Source organism: Vipera berus, assembly GCF_964194415.1.
Source record: "Vipera berus genome assembly, chromosome: 1".
NCBI lineage: Eukaryota > Metazoa > Chordata > Lepidosauria > Squamata > Viperidae > Vipera > Vipera berus.
Window position 1 is genome coordinate 219,187,538 of NC_138202.1, and position 17,571 is coordinate 219,205,108.

A 17,571-nucleotide genomic window follows, 5' to 3' on the forward strand; every position below is an offset into this window, starting at 1 on the left:
GTTAGTAACACGGTCAGTGGGGCAGCGTGGGGGGTGCAGGGGGGGCCGGCCGCACCGGGCGCAACATCTGGGGGGGGCGCGCTCACACTGAGCTGCTCAGGGAGCCCCAAGGGCTGCACAGAGTTGGCTTGGCTCCGCTCTCGAGCTGCTCTTTCTTGCAAAGCGAAATGAGTCCGGCAGGTGAGATGGGCGGCCACATAAACTGAATAAAATAAATAGAAGCGGCCAACTCTCCGCCCAGGCTCAGGCCAACCGCAAACGCCCCGCAGGCGCCCCGGCAGGCTTGGCCGAGCGAAGACGGACCCGCCGGCCGGCTGGCCTAGCTTCGTGCGCATGCGTGGCTTTATTTAGTGGGGCTCACGTGCGAGCTTGAATGCAGCGGCTCTTGCAGGTCGGAGCCCCGCCCAGCCGCCCTCGAGAGGGACCCGGAAGCATCCCGCATGCGCGCGAATCTTCTTGGAAAGTCTACGCCGCTGCGGGGCGCATCTTTTCAGCAGTGCCGTGACGTCACTGCCCGCCCCTCTATTTCCGCTTCCAGTTGCCTTGCCCCGGGTGCTGACAACCCACGCTACGCCACTGAACACGGTTGTAAAGTGAATCTCTCTTCCCCATTGACTTTGCCTGTCCGAAGGTCACAAAAGGTGATCACATGACCGCAGGACATTGCAGCCGCCATAAATATAAGCCAGTTGCCAAGCGGCTGAATATTGATCACATAACCATGGAGATGCTGTAACGGTCATGTAAGAAACCAGTCATAAGTCTTTTTTTCCCCAGTGCTGTTGTAACTTTGAACGATCACTAAATGAACTGTTGTAAGTCGAGGACTACCTGTATCGCTTGTCACTGCCATGGGGCAAATTGTACAGGATATCATTTCCTCACTATATATGTCATTCCAGAAGGTCCTCTGAGCTTTCAGGCTGTAGTGAGAAAGCCTCATGGTGGCAACTTGGTCTTGGCTTTCTGATTTCAGGATCCAGTGTATGCATAGTGTATAATATCTTTAAATTTTAAAATAGTGTAGTGTAATGATAGATCCATGCAGAACTTGTAACAAGTGGTAAAATACTGAATAATTTGCGAAAGCATTTTTTTATACATTATTAGGTTAACTTTTTTCACAGTGCAGTGCCGCTTTTTTTTTTTGCAAAGCAGCTTTAATTAAAAGTAATGACAATAAAGGTGCTTTTTTGCTGTCTGTGGTCATTCTGTGTCTCTGTTTAGGTGAGGAAATATCTGAAAGGAGACCCAGTGAGTCACAGGTTGTGTGTGTGTGTGTGTGTGTGTGTGTGTGTGTGTGTGTATAAATAAAAGGATTAGAAATGTGAACCAGTTGACAGTATGAGCACATTTGGGAAAACACTGTGCTTATGATATAAGGTGTCAGACTACATTATTCTTTCAAACACTTATCCTAAAAACAAATTAAACTTATGTTAATGCCTATAGGCAGTATGAGAGATAACCCAATGACTTTTTTTCTTTTCCAGATATTGTTTTGTTTTTGCTTTGGGATACCTCACTGTGTGCCAAATTTCTAGAGTTTATATATTTGACTATGGACAATATTCTGCTGATTTTTCTGGGTAAGGATAACTATTTTCAGTACTTGCAATTATTTCTGTAGCTAGATGTAGTTAAGTCTGAATTAAGTATAATTTACTTGAGATTTCATATATGTCTGAAAATTTCAGAATTTTTAAAAATCAGAATGTGTGCATTTTAGAACTCTTTACCTGTTTGTTTATTGCAACAGAAGAGTATGAGGTAATATAACTCAGACATAATATGGGAAAATGTGTGTGTGTGTACATACATACATACATATGATGAAGGCTGCCCTATCACAATTTCCTATCTAGCTCCTTATAGCTCAGAATAGAACTATATCTGAAATAGGATGTTTGTGAAAATGATTTCTCTGTGTGCTAAAAGTCCATCCAGGGGATCCAGCTGATGTTGGATGGACAGGAGGAATTCAGATCAAACCACTTGTGTCATCTCCTGATTAAAATGTATAGCCAGTTCTTGACTTATGACCACAGTTTAAAATAGAATTTTGGTCATAAGTCTTTGTGGTCTTAAACTGAGTCACCAGACTCAGATGACCAGACTCAATTTTACAACTGTTTTTATGATGGTCATTAAGCATGTCATTGTAATCATTGCATTGTAAGTCTGAATCCAGCTTATCCAATGGATGTTGTTTTGCCATTTTTGCTAGAAAATGGCAAAACATCCACAAAACACTATCTCACATGAGTGCAGAATGCTGCAACTGGTCATAAATGTGAGCTGCTTGCCAAGCACCGAAAATGCAATGATGTAACTGTGTGGATAGTGTATCGGTCATAACACTGAGGATGAGTGTAAGTAAGTTCTTTCAAGTCAGTCATAACTACAAATTTTGTTAAGCGATCAATCGTAAGTCCAGGACTACCTGTACCTTATTGCATCTGGCAAAACATAGAGACTTTAAAAATCTTTATATGTCTCTGGAAACGTCCAGTGCAATCATGAACATTGAGAGACTTCCTTTCTGCAGTTCCTTTTCCCTAGCTTCCCCTTCCCTCCTTTTAAAAGCTTGGTTTTGTATTTGAGGTCACAAATTAATCTTTTTTGTACTGGGGAAGTGTATGAAAGCTGATAAATCTTGCCTATTTTCCTACAATTCTCTTGGAACAAGACACCAAAGTTACTTTTAGAAGAAATTGTTTATATTGCAAGAATGTGTCTTCATTTCTCTACTTTTGAGTTATTTAATTGGGAAACAGCATTCTCTAGGGTACTGCTGAATTTCTGTCACATTGCTTTCTCTGCTATTACCATTATGTGTGGGTCTAAAAGAAAATCTTCTGTGTGATGTAGAAATGGCAAAGTACTCCCTGCGGACTGATGGTTCAATTTTTCAAGGTTGGGTTTTTTTTTTTTGTTCTTAGTTGCGAAGTTGTGTCCGAACCACCGCGACCCCATGGACAACGTTCCTCCAGGCCTTCCTGTCCTCTACCATCTTCTGAAGTCCATTTAAGCTCACGCCTACTGCTTCAGTGACTCCATCCAGCCACCTCATTCTCTGTCGTCCCCTTCTTCTCTTGCCCTCAATCTTTCCCAGCATTAGGCTCTTCTCCAGTGAGTCCTTCCTTCTCATTAGGTGGCCAAAGTATTTGAGTTTCAACTTCAGGATCTGGCCTTCTAAAGAGCAGTCAGGTTTGATCTCTAGGACTGACCGGTTTGATTGCCTTGCAGTCCAAGGGGCTCGCAGGAGTCTTCTCCAGCACCATAGTTCAAAGGCCTCAATTCTTTGGTGCTCAGCCTTTCTTATGGTTCAACTTTCACAGCCATACATTCCAACTGGGAAGACCATAGCCTTGACTATACACACTTTTCTTGGCAGGGTGATGTCTCTGCTTTTTAGTGTGCTGTCTAGATTTGCCATGGCTTTCCTCCCGAGGAACAAGCGTCCATTAATTTCTTGGCTGCAGTCCCCTTCTGCGGTGATCTTGGAGCCCAGGAAAATAAAATCTGTCACTACCTCCATTTCTTCCCCATCTGTTTGCCAGGAATTGAGAGGGCCGGATGCCATGATCTTGGTTTTCTTAATGTTAAGTTTCAACCCAAGTTTTGTACTCTCCACTTTCTGCCATTAGAGTGTTATCATCTGCATATCTTAGGTTGTTGATATTTCTCCCGGCAATCTTAATTCCAACTTTTGATTCATCTAGCCCTGCCTTTCTCATGATGTGCTCTGCATATAAGTTAAACAAGCAGGGCGACAGTATACAGCCTTGCCGGACTCCTTTCCCAATTTTGAACCAATCAGTGGTTCTGTGTCCAGTTCTCACTGTTGCTTCTTGACCCGCATATAGGTTTCTCAAGAGACAAATAAGATGGTCTGGTACTCCCATCTCTTTAAGAACTTGCCACAATTTGTTGTGATCCACACAATCAAATGCTTTAGCATAGTCAATGAAGGAGAAGTAGATTCTTCTTCTGGCTTTCTCCATGATCCAGTGTATGCTGGCAATTTGATCTCTAGTTCCTCTGCCTCTTCGAAATCCTGCCTGTACTTCTGGTAGTTCTTGAGCCACATACTGCTGGAGTCTAGCTTGTAGGATTTTAAGCATAACTTTACTAGCATGAGAAATGAGTGCAATGGTGCGATAGTTTGAACATTCTTTGGCACTGCCTTTCTTTGGAATTGGAATGTAAACTGATCTTTTCCAATCCAAGTTTTCCAAATTTGCTGGCAAATTGAGTGTAGAACTTTTAGTGCATCGTCTTTTAAGATTTTGAATAGCTCAGCTGGAATACTGTCACTTCCACTAGCTTTGTTGTTGCTCAGTTTTCCTAAGGCCCACTTCACTTCACATTCTAGGATGTCTGGCTCGAGGTCAGTGACCACCTCATCGTGGTTATTAGGGACGTTAAGCTCGTTCTTGTACAGTTTTTCTGTGTAATTTTGCCACCTCTTCTTAATCTCTTCTGCCTCTATTAGGTCCCTGCCATTTTGGTCCTTTATCATGCCCATTTTTGCATGAAACGTTCCTTTCATCTCTTCAATTTTCTTGAAAAGATCTCTGGTTCTCCCTATTCTATTGTTTTCTTCTATTTCTTTGCATTGTTCATTTAAGAAGGCATTCTTATCTCTTCTAGCTATTCTTTGGAATTCTGCATTTAATTGGGCGTATCTTTCTTTTTCTCCCTTGCCTTTCGCTTCCCTCCTTTCCTCAGCTATTTGCAAAGCTTCCTCAGACAGCCATTTTGCTTTCTTGCATTTCTTTTTCTTTGGGATGGTTTTGGTTGCTACCTGTTGTACAATGTTGCGAACCTCTGTCCATAGTTCTTCAGGCACTCTATCAGATCTAATTCCTTAAATCTATTTGTCACCTCTACTGTATATTCATCAGGGATATGATTTAGTTCATACCTGAGTGGCCTAGTGCTTTTCCCTACTTTCTTCAGTTTAAGCCTAAACTTTGCAACGAGAAGCTCATGGTCTGAGCCAGTGAGCTCCTGGTCTTATTTTTACTGACTGTATAGAGCTTCTCCATCTTTGGCTGCAGAGCACATAGTCAATCTGATTTCTGTGTTGACCGTCTGGTGATATCCATGTGTAGAGCTGTCTCTTGGGTTGTGGGAAAAGAGTGTTTGCTATGACCATCGTATTCTCTTGACAAAATTCTGTCAGCCTGTGCCCTGCTTCATTTTATACTCTCAGGTCAAACTTGCCTGTTATTCCAGTTATCTTTTGGCTTCCTCCTTTAGCATTCCAATCCCCCATGATGATAAGGACATCATTTTTGGGTGTTAGTTCTATAAGGTGCTGTAGTGCTTCATAGAACCGGTCAATTTCATCCTCTTCAGCACTGGTGGTTGGGGCATAGACTTGGACTACTGTGATATTGAATGGTTTGCCTTGGATTCAAACTGAGATCATTCTGTCATTTTGGGGATTGTATCCCAGTGTTGCTTTTCCTACTCTTTTATTGACTATGAAGGCTACTCCATTTCTTCTGAGGGATTCTTGCCCGCAGTAGTATACCTGATGGTCATCTGAATTAAATTCACCCATTTTAGTTTGCTGATTCCTAAGATGTCGATGTTCAGTCTTGTCATCTCTTGTTTGACCACGTCCAGCTTTCCTTGATTCATGGATCTTACATTCCAGGTTCCTATGGAGAAAAAATCTTTACAGCATCGGACTTTCCTTTCACCACCAGATACATCCACAGCTGAGCGTCCTTTCGGCTTTGGCCCAGTCACTTCATTCTTTCTGGCGCTACTAGTACTAGCCCTCTGCTCTTCCCCAGTAGCATATTGAACGCCTTTCTATCTGAGAGGCTCATCTTCCAGCGTCATATCTTTTTGCCTTTTGTTACTGTCCATGGGGTTTTCATGGTAAAGATACTGGAGTGGGTTGCCATTTCCTTCTCCAGTGGATCACGTTTTGTCAACTCTCTGCTATGACCTGTCTGTCTTGGGTGGCCCTGCACGGCATAGCTCATAGCTTCATTGAATTATGCAAGCCCCTTCGCCACGACAAGGCAGTTATCCATGAAGGGGCAAGATTGATTATGTTTTAATATTTATGGAGCAAGTGTATGTGCAATTGAAATGAAGCTAAATTTTACTGGTCCATTATTTAGAGGGGTCAATGCTATTTTTTTCTGTTATCTCTCTGTCTGCTTAATGATACTGTATTATTCCTGTTTGACATTTTGTTATTTTGGGAATGCTTTTTTAAAATTTTTTTTTAGAAAATTTGGCAAAATCTTTAGATTTTAAATCTGAAACATTTGTCAAAGAGAGGTAGCAATGGTGGGGAATGGTGCACATGCATGTAGCTGAATGCTTACATAATGAGAACAAGCATGTCTGAAAGTCAAGCTTCTCTTTCTCCTCTGCTTTTTGTGCCTGAAGGAAAGGGCTTAAAATGTCCTGTTTTTAATTTGTGACGAATTTTGTCCTCAAATCAGGATATCCCCATCTGAAACGTCATTTGACATTTGGTTCACAATAAAGTAATGCTTTGTGACAAAGGAAGGATGGAAGCTTCTTCCTTTATGGAGGGAGGAATAATTGAGCTGAAATGTCTTCATTTTCTGAACAGGCTCTGTGACTTCTCAAGCAAATCAGCTATAAACCTTTTGAAAATATATCATTTCCTGTCAGTGTAAATGCCATTAGTTGCTTTGTTTCTTTCTGCTTGAGCCTATGTGTATGTATGTATATATGTATATATATTAAAAAGACTCATAACTATTCTGTCTCATGCAGCATCACCTTGCCATAGAGAAGTACTGTTTTATAAAAGAAATCTAAATTTCCTGTCCTTTCTCCATCTTTGTTACAGCCCAATGATGATAATTACACAGAAAATTACAAGTTTGGCATACGAAATTCATGATGGTAAGATTTGGGGGTGAGAAAAGACTTCCTTCTTTAAATTTTTAACACAAATTGGGGAGGAGATTTTTTTAAAAAAATTTGCAGGTAGAACAATGTGTTCTGGCCAGCTAAACTTTTAACCTTGCAGTCTTGAAAAACCCTTTATTTTCTATCCATATACCAGATATTCAATCAGTTGAAGAGATGATATATTTTTTCTTATAAAGCCAGTGGAATTTTATTGACAAAACTGATATTTGTAATGATTTCATTAAACAAATATTTCTACTTAGTTTTTTGCTTTCCTGTATAATTATTAATTTTCAAAATGGGCAAGTTGTATTGCTGTATTAATTTATTAAGTCAATAATGTCAACTTTTTTTCAATTTAACACTCAAGGAAATTTACATATCAAATGTCTATAGAATATAAAAGCATTGTAAATGAAAATAAAAGTAAGCCACAAGTTGCAAAAAATAAGTAGTAAAAATTGTGTAGAGTTAGGAAAATACTATGAGTCCAAATAAATAACTATAATTAGCTATTTAGTTTTGAGAACTGAAGATCTAAAAAGAGATTGCTTTTAGACCAGGAAAGTTAGTTGGCTTTATTTGTAAATAATCAGAGATAATGGCTGCATTAGAATATAACTTTAATCATGGTTTGCATTATGTCGGCCTCATGATTGCATCCTTCTTCCCTCCCTCCCTGAAATATTAGAGGCAGCAATGGCAGTCTTCCAAATTGCAATTAACATTAAATAAGTGGATTTCTTATAGTAGATGTATCCCCTTTCTTAAATCTTATGCAGAAAGCTTAAGAATTTGGGGTTTTTTAACAGGAAGTTGCTGTGCTCTCATGAAATCTGAATCATTTCATCCAAATAATTTTTCAGATTTCCACAGCCGTATAATAGTGTAGTCTCTTGCCATTTAAAGCTATTAATTACTGCAAAAATCTGGACAATCATTAGATAGTAGCAGAGAGTTAGGATATTCATGACTCTTTGCTCCTTGTTAGTAGTCATCTGATACTATACTGCCATGTCGGAAGCACCAAAGCGTTTTTGCGGTGAAAGGATTAACCAATGACATAACCATTGCCTGGGGGGTCACCCAACGGGAGGCTCCTTTCATGTCCCCATTAATGAGCCCACCGAAGTGGTACCAAGAGCCTTGGTGGAGCAATGGGCTAATGCCTCCTTAAGTAACACCAGCTGCCTGCAATTAGTGCAGGTTCGCATCCCACCAGGCTCAAGGTTGACTCAGCCTTCCATCCTTCCGAGGTAGGTAAAATGAGGACCCAGATTGTTGGGGGCAATTAAGCTGACTTTGTAATAATGCTGCTTAGGGCGAAAGCCCTAATAAGCAGGCATATACATAGAATGAAGGCTATTGCTAAGCACATTGATTTGCGCTTAGAGTGTAAGCCGCCCTGAGTCTTTGGAGAAGGGCGGGATATAAATGGGATTAAAATAAAAAAAATAAAAAAAATAAAATACTTGTGTTTGCATGCTTTCAAACTGCTAGGTGAGCAGGAGCTGGAGTGAATGACAGGAGCTCACTCTGACTTTGAACGTGGGCTTACAAATTGTCAAACCAGCATCCTAACCATAGGAACCACTGCGCTTCAGTCATCTGATTATACGGAGCCATATATGTTGGCTCTACTCACTGTTTTTAGATCAATCTCAGTTTACTTTTTCAATTGTATGCGTTGTTTCACCTTCTGATTCTTGGAAACTGCCTGGACAGGTCCTGCAGGTTTTTTTGCAAGTTTTTTCAAAATGATTTGCCATTGACTCCTTCCTAGGGCTGAGAGAAAGTGACTGGCCCAAGATCACCCAGCTTGTTTTGCTTAAGGTGGGAGTAGGACTTAGCTTCCTGTTTTTAGCTTGATGCCTTAACCACTACACCAAACTGGCTGTCAAGCTTCAAGTTATAACATGTTTAAAATTGCATATGATTAGTTCAGGTGAGACAGCAACGTAAACTAGGAGTTTGAGATTGTTTTGTTTCAGTTAATTATTTATCATAGTCTTTCTGATCCAAAGGTACAAGAAATGGCACTTTTGCATGATATTTTGACTTAGCCTAGCTTGTCATTTTAAAACAGATTATGGAAGCAATCATGGTTCAGACTTAGTCTTGGCTATGATCTGTAGCAGTGGCATGTTCTGATTAGCTTGCTTGAACTGAACATGAAAGCAAGGAATAATGCCAACCTTTTAAATAGTATTTAGACCTTGAAGAAAATAGCCTGATGATTCAGTGGCTTCTGCACACGGACAGAATGGCTTTTTTCCTCTATAGTGAATCAAAATTCTGAACCCTCAAAATCATCTGGATGTAATAATCTGATTAGGAAATCTAGACTCATAACTCTGTTCCAATCTGCCCATCCTAGCTTAATCACAAAGAGGATTAGAATGCTGGTAAAGTGTCTTCTCAAATCTCTGCTAGCATCGGTTGCTCTTTTATTGTTTGGCCTCAGATTGCCTTTACTTCTCTTCATGACTACCCTACCAAAAAGGAAGAAGAAGAAAGAACTATCCTAACTCAAATGTGACTGTGGTTCTTGCAGCAGCAGCCCAACGGGTTACCCTTTTCTTTCTTGCTCATGCACAGGAATGTTCCGAAAGGAGGAAGAACTCTCGCCCTCACAGCGATGCTTAGCCGTGAGGTAAGCACTTCTCTATTTTAGTGTCAACGGCTGCCTCAGATTCCATCTGTCAGTCAGCCTTTCAGCAGCTTTGCAGGAGTTAGAGGCATTTAGATTCTGTGCATTTGGGTGCTTTCTGCCTTTTTACAGTAATACGAAGAAAGCCACGGTAAGTGCTTTGGGCCAAACTAAACAAAGCAGCATAAAAGCAAACTAAAATATATTATTAGTGTGCTACAAGTAGTCATCAGCTTATGACCACAACCGAGACCAGAATTTTTGTTGTTAAGCAAGGCAGTTGTTAAGCAGATCACTGCCGTTTTTAAGTGAATCACATGGTTGTTAAGCAAATCTGGTTTCCCTTGACTAAGCTTGTTGTGAGCAGGCTGGGAAGGTTGCAAATGTCGATAACATAACCCTGGGACACTGCAAGCATCGTAAATACATGCCATTTTGATTATGTGAGTGGGAGGATGCTTTGACAGTCAAAAGAGAAAGGACTGGTTGTAAATCGCTTTTTTGTGCCATTGTAACTTCTAATGGTCACTAAACCAAGTCAAGGGCTACCTGTATTAACACTGAAGAAAGATCAATTTGCATTTTGTTGTTGGAGTCTGGCTTCCATGTCCCTGTTTTATTGAAGTAAATTTCTGGTAGCATGCTACTGAATTAGTCTGACTTCCTGGATTTTCTCCATTAAGGAGAAATCAGATTGCCTAATGAATCACGTCCCATGCTGTGCCTATTATGTCCAAGAAGGAAAAAACTGTCCCTTCAAATTACTGAACCATAACTGCCATTGGCTAAATCTGATCGAGGTTGTTTAATTCAGCAATCTTTATGAGAGCTGCATAAAGATTGATCTTTTGAGTGGCACAGGACCCTTAATAAACCACTAATCAACTAGTTTTGAGTCCCAACTGTTTTATCTACGAAGTTTACTGTCAGCTAGACAGTTCATCTATAACCAATCACCACATGGTATTGATATTATTCTGTAGTAGAGTTCTTGTTACTAAAATAGACATACAATCTCACCAGTTGCTTGTCTTTGAATTACAGACACATGCCAAGTCTACTGGAATATTTAAGTTACAACTGTAATTTCATGGGTATCCTGGCAGGCCCATTATGCTCTTATAAAGACTATATTACTTTCATTGAAGGCAGATCATATCAACTGACACAGTCGGAAGCAAATGGGAAAGAAGAAATAAAATATGAAGAAACGGACCCCTCCCCAAATGTAAGATCCATTGTTATTGCAACGGTGCTGTTGTGTTTGCATGGGAAGTCTACTTTGCATTCTGCATTTTTCACAGGCATAACTCTGAAACTGTATCTGGATCATTTTTATAAATCCCATAGTTCTCTCTTCAGTAATCAAGCATCTAAAGATCAATATTCTCCATAGATACTTACTTTCGGATCTTGTGGGTTGTAGAAAACGTGGGACTTGCATTTATATCATTCCACATACTGCCATCCAAATTATCAGTAAAAACCAAGGCAAGTTGTTTTTATTTCTCTAATTTTTGCTGGTATTTGATTTCCATGCAATAAGTATTGCCTTAATTTTGTAGACTTTTCTTTCCTGGTAGTCTTTCTAAGGCATCTTAGATATCCCACTGAACTGTAACTAAATTTTAAAACAAGAACCAAAAGATATTACAGAGTTGAATTTAAAAATCACTCTCGTGATATAAAATATAAACAATAGATGTCTTACTTATTTGTTCTTCATTTAATTAATAATTAACAGGGCTGGGCAACATTTCAGATTCAAAGGCAGAAATGTGATTTGAAGTGCACATGGATTCTTATGCAATATCTGCCAGGAACTTCTTAAAGATCTTGATTTTTTTTCTGGGTTCAGCTTCCCAGAGGGAAAAAATAATAATACCTTGAATTGTTTCCATCATCTGAAACATCCTAGTTGCTCCAAATCACACTTTTCTCTCAAAATCTGAAACCTTAATTAGCCACTTGTTTAATTAAATATATACAGGTAGACCTCAATTTATGACCAGCCACTTAGCAATCATTTGAAGTTATCATAGACCCTCCAAAAAGGTACTAGCAACCTGGATTCAATATTCTGACGGAAGGAACTCCTCTGTGGTCATATGATCATATTTTGGGCACTTGGGAACTGATCTGCATTTAAGGCTATTTAGAATATCCCATGTTCATGTGACCACAATTTATGACATTTCTTGCTGGAAACTGCTGTTTACTTCCTGTTTCTGGGGAAAAATGCCCACTGCAGAGAGTGGGTTCATTTAACAAATACGGATTTGCAGAATGACCACTGTGATTCACTTAATGACCACCACAGAGAAATGTAGCAAAACTGGGTCAGTCTCATGACGACTCAGTGGACTGCCAGCACAATTTATAAACACTGTAATTCAAGGCTCAATTACGGTTGTAAATCAAGGACTATCTGCATTTAAATCAAAAACTTGTCTCCTCTGATTTTCTCCTCTCCAGTTAGCATTTATAAATTTGACTTGGTTTTCTTAGCTGAAGTCTTCGCTCTACCTCTCCTTTGCTTTTATGGAGACCTTCCGTTGGGATTTCTCTCAGAAAATAGGCTTTCACCTCTCTTAAAAGAGCCACCACGCCTTGGATGCTTCCTTACAAGATGAGAGCATGACTACTTCTTTAGATACAGTTTTTTTTAAAAAATAAAATAAAATAAAAATAAAACAAGCATCCTTTCATCACCTTTCTGGGTCCCCCCGCCCCCCTTTCTAGGTTCTCATGGTGTTGAGCAACAACTTCTCAAGTCCACCTGTATGCTTACCAGCTTCCCCCCTCCTCCTTCTCTCAGGTTCTTTTCTACCCACTTTGGGCCATTTCTGAAGGCTAGTCTGGCTTATTTATTTTCTGTTAGCTGCATACTTTGGTTAGTAATATCATCAGGCAACATTAAGGGATTCCCCTTCCATTATTTTTTAGTCAAAGATGAAGAGAAGTTGTTTTATAGTGATGTGCAAACACGGGTTTAGTAATTGCTGATAAGTATAAATGCCAGTTGTATTAATTTTCAGAACCATAAACTGCTAAACATTCTGCAATTGTTGGTAAACATTTCCTCATACACTGTAAGGTGGGCAGTGGTTACAGGCATTAGATGCACATCTGCCTCATTGCTTTAAGCTGAAGTATACAATCATTTTATAGAACAAAAAACTAATCATAACACTGAATATCTATTACATTAAACAAAAAATGTATGTTCTCAAGTAAAAAGCAATTAAAAGCAGTTTCATATAGCGGCATTTCATTTTCAGCAAGAATTTCATGCATGTAGATATGTAATAAATATTGTTTGTAATATCTTAAAATCTATCATCTTGTAATTCTGGGACTTCTGTCCAAGGCATTAAGTTTACCATGGGACAGTTTTTTTTAATTAAAAATTGTCTTGTGTTGCAAGCCCTTATAATGATAAATCCAACTCAGTCTCTGCTATTTTAAGAAAATGCTTTATTTTAACATTTACTAATAATTTTTTTAAAAAAATAATGAAATATTAATCAAAATTACTTGGTATTTTGAAGAAGATAACAGTTTATTTTAGCATAATGGGTGTAACTGATTACTCTGTGCACAAATCTTTCGGTACCTGACTTGAATGATAAAGGGAACTTATTTTTCCCCCCAAAAAGTTGCAGTTTACATGTTCTAATGCAATCATATTTACTTGTAATTAAATAACTCTTGACTAAATGATCAGTGCATTTATTCCAAATAAATGATGTACAGAATTGCAATGTTCTGCAGTTGCAGAACTGAAGCACTATTTTATTTTATTTTATTTTATTTTATTTTATTTTATTTTATTTTATTTTATTTTATTTTATTTTATTTTATTATTTTATTTTATTTTATTATTTTATTTTATTTTATTATTTTATTTTATTTTTATTATTTATTTTATTAACTGGTACAACCACCCATTTCATAAACACTTATGGAATAGGTGGCTGATAGAATTTAAGATATGGATGCAAAATAATAATAGATAAACTAATACAAGCCAAAATGTTTTGGATGCTGTTTTTCTGCATGTTATTTTAACAAGATGGCCTCTTTATAGCTGTTTTGTTAAAGTTTAGATGGGATTTTCATTTTGATTTTATAGGGTTCTATTTTTCTTTATACATTCCAATAACTTTTCTGATAAAACAATTTTAATTGCTTCTTTTTTAAACTTACAATTCCTCCCCCATTTGGTTGATCCTGATTTGGGGCAATAAAAATATCTTTCCTTCTTCCCTTCATTCCTTGGGAAAGTTTGCATCTTTCCCTACAGAGAGAGGATTTAAACAACAAGAATAATTTTCCAAACTGATGTAACTAATGCATTCCGTGGATATTGAGTCAGAAAGTGTCACTATACTCTGCTGTGAACCAGAACAATCCCTATATGATTGTTCACAATCTTTTCATGGCATTAAGATTCTGTTTTCACCTTTCCTACAGCCAATATCGAAACAAATTGGTTGGCTGCTTTCAAACCTATATTAAAAGTGGAGATGATGGTATGTTGGTTTTACTTATTGGCAAATACCAGTTTCAACTCACAGAAGCCAAAAAAATGTAGGAAGTTTAGAACGTCATTCCCAGGTTCAACTTCAAATATAAAAATGGTTTTTTATTCCTAATATAAACAAATATTGATAATTGGGTGATGTTTACTTCCTCTCTATAAAGACTTACTACAAAATTCTGATGTATAAATAAGCGCATCTATCAGTGAGGATCTATAAATAACACTACTTCAAAATGTGATTTAATTACTCAGGACAGGTAAGTTTTTTTCCATTGTACTGCTTATCTGCTTAACATATTTTGTTGTTTATGCCGCATTAGCTTTCTGACATTAAGCAAAACCGTGTGTGCTCTTGACACTTCACATATTCCCCATTTGTTATTAAGAGAAACCTGGCTGTCTTTTGTAGCGTATTATATGTGCTTTGGGGAAACACTTTGAATGGTGCAGCTCTTGATTTTCCGCACTTTCTCTTTGCAACTTGCAGTTTTATATGGTTATATAAATGTTTCACTTCTGCCTTGTATTGCTGAAATGCTTGTTTAAAATAGGGTGGGGTATTTTTTTGCTGGATTCTCATACTGGTTTTAAAAACAAAGAATACAGTGAGACGTTTTTAGATTAAGTTTAAATTTCTTGCACTATGAGGATCAGCAAAGGTGAAACTCTATTTGAAAGAACGGTGTTCTGCCTAATCTAATAAGCTTCCTTTTTGTTGTTGTTTGAATTTCATTTCTGTAACATAAAATTAACAAATGCCCCTTTTCCTTTTGTTAGGTGCATGATACAAGTTTAAAATAACACTGTCTATTTGCTAATTGCATGTTAACTGAACCTAGCCAACATTTTAAAGTGACTTATTTAATATCTCACTCCTATTATACCTTTTTACAAGCTATCATTTGTTGGTGCTCAAAGTGGTGTCAACTGTCTGAAATTATTGTCTATCTTCGTAAGTTTCTTCTTCTTACAGCTTTCAGCTATTCTTATATTCCTATGTTTCTATGGAACAAATCTCTTTTGCTTCTGGCTTCATAGAAATATTTTTGGCTCTTGAATCCTTGCAGTTTAATCATCAGTATTTAACGAATCCAAGCGCAACAATCTTTATTACACTTGGAAGATTTTACTGAACTAATGGCATTTTCTGAGGAGGCAACCAAGCATTGAAATGGTTTAATTAAAACATTATTTAGTTAATTCAGTCATTAAAAGCCTGAGTTAAAATCCAGTGAGCTAAGACTTAGTTATCGTATTACAGCTGATTTCAGTGAGATGCAAAATTTTAGGCACCTGATGTAAACACATCACTTAATTAATTTCTAGAAGAAGAAATACTATAATGCAGATACCACATGGTACACTAGTCTTCCCCAACTTGCTGCCCTCCAGATCTATTGAACTTACAATCCTTATAATTCCAAACTAGGAAAATGAATTATGAGAATTGTTAAAATATTTGGAGAGTGCATTACATTGGGAATGGCTGGTTTTACATACTATGAACCATGTTATTGCTTCATTTATTTAGCCTATGATAGGAGCCAACAACTTAAGTGGAAGTTCTTGAATTAGAACTTGGCAATACTTTAGTTCTTAGCACAGTCAAGAATTTACTTTCAAAATTAAACTAGACAAAAAAAACCCTTCCATATAAATAGTTTATTACTGAATATTGACATACCTAGTTGAAATAATGGTATATTAGAAATAAGGTATTTGATACATTCGTTGTTGTGTTCAACACTATTATTCAACTTACTTACAAAGAAAATGAAATAACTACTTGCCCAGGACCTTATGGATGAATTCAGCAGGGACTAAAAACAGGTTTCTTGTATCCTGTTGCCAAATATACTGTATATAACCCTTCATTTTTGTAATCAAAAGGTAATAGTACTTGACACAGAAAAGAAAAAGGGAGTAGACCTCTTGCATTCAATTAAAAATGAAAACAAGCCAACTGCAAATGTATATTATTTTATTTATTTTACAATATTTAATGGCCCATTTCCCCAAGTTCTGGGTAGGGTACTAGAGAGTCAAAATGAAAATTTAAGACACATAATGGCATCAGTAAACAGTAAAGAAACTTAATCACAGTTGCCCATAAATAAATCAGCTGACGAGCCAAATGGATGCTGGAACAAGCTTTTTTGGCTTGTTTGGGAAATGCTGGTAGTGTTGGGAACATCTGTCTCTCTTGGACAAGAGTATTCCCTAGAACGGGAACTGCTACAGAAAGTTGGTGCCCAATCCGCATCTCATGTGCCTCACAGAGGAGATTTGCAAAAGACCCCCTGTAAATAACCAGACTTAGCAGGCAGATTTAAGTCTGGTAAATACAACCCAATGAATGCCCTGGCTTAAAGGACTTGAATAACCAGCCCTTTTGACTAGGTCTGGAAATCTAGTAGCCAATGCAGCACTATAAAGATAGGAGTTATTCTCACATGTCAGGAGTATCTAATCAGAAATATGACTGCATGTTTTGTGCCATCTGTAGCTTTTACTCATGATCCAAGTCTTACCCCCAGAGGGAGCTTATTTCACAATATGAGGACCACCATAGAAAAAAACATCTTTTGGTTGGGAACCTACAGCATCCTAACCAAAATGAGAAAATTGGACATATTAATTCTACCAGAAGGTGAACTACTTCCATATTTTAAAAGGGTAACATGGAAAGTCTATCTAGAGCTCTCTTTTCTGAAGTGAAATGTAAATTCAGCGAATGAAAAGATACGTGGATATCAGCTCTGGGGTTTCTCATGGGAAGAGCAGTTAGAGTTACAAAAGTAAGCTTTAATAAGTAGAGCTTAATAAGTAGAGTTTTTCTATGAACTATTGTTCTTAAATTAAAACAATATAGACAGTCTTTTATTGTTCTATGAGATTACTCACCTAAATTATCTCCACCAGGAAGCAAATATCTTTTTAGAGCAGGCGGGTATATTTTTAATGTATATGATACAGCATACTAAATATAATGATACATTTTTGTAAGTAATTTAAAAATTTCTAACAAATGGATTGGCATAATGATTCAATACTGTAATCTGAAAAATTATTTCTTGTATGTGAGTGTGTTATATACTGTATATGGGCATCTATTAGCTTACTGTATTGCTATAATTATTACTTGTAGTTGTTTTCTGATCCAATATTTTACTTGAGAAAAATATATTGGATGTATTAACCCTGTATAGAGGCAAAACTTCTTCAAGTAGAATGTATATTTAGAATCTGAGGGAAGGGTGATGTTAAGCCAGCAGAAATTACAGTAGAGAAATTACAGAACTGCTTTGCTTTGTTAAACAAATCAAAACAAACATTAACAAAATATACATTCTATATAGCCTGCTAATAAAACTTATCTTCTAAATGAACCTTGCTTGTTTACTTAAATTATCTAAAATGCTTCTTGCATTTCTGTTGCCATGAGTACTGTCTT

General features: G+C 37.6%; 1 protein-coding gene across 1 annotated transcript in view; it reads left to right on the plus strand.

Annotated features, from left to right (window-relative positions):
* The window catches only part of MBOAT2 (membrane bound glycerophospholipid O-acyltransferase 2), a 100,024-nt gene that overhangs the window by 64,082 nt on the left and 18,371 nt on the right, over positions 1-17,571 (plus strand). Inside the window, exons 4-7 of the mRNA XM_081314094.1 lie at positions 1,494-1,589; positions 6,857-6,912; positions 9,520-9,574; positions 10,616-10,799. Coding sequence (XP_081170220.1) covers positions 1,494-1,589; positions 6,857-6,912; positions 9,520-9,574; positions 10,616-10,799 — 391 coding nt within the window. The remainder of the gene's footprint in view (positions 1-1,493; positions 1,590-6,856; positions 6,913-9,519; positions 9,575-10,615; positions 10,800-17,571) is intronic.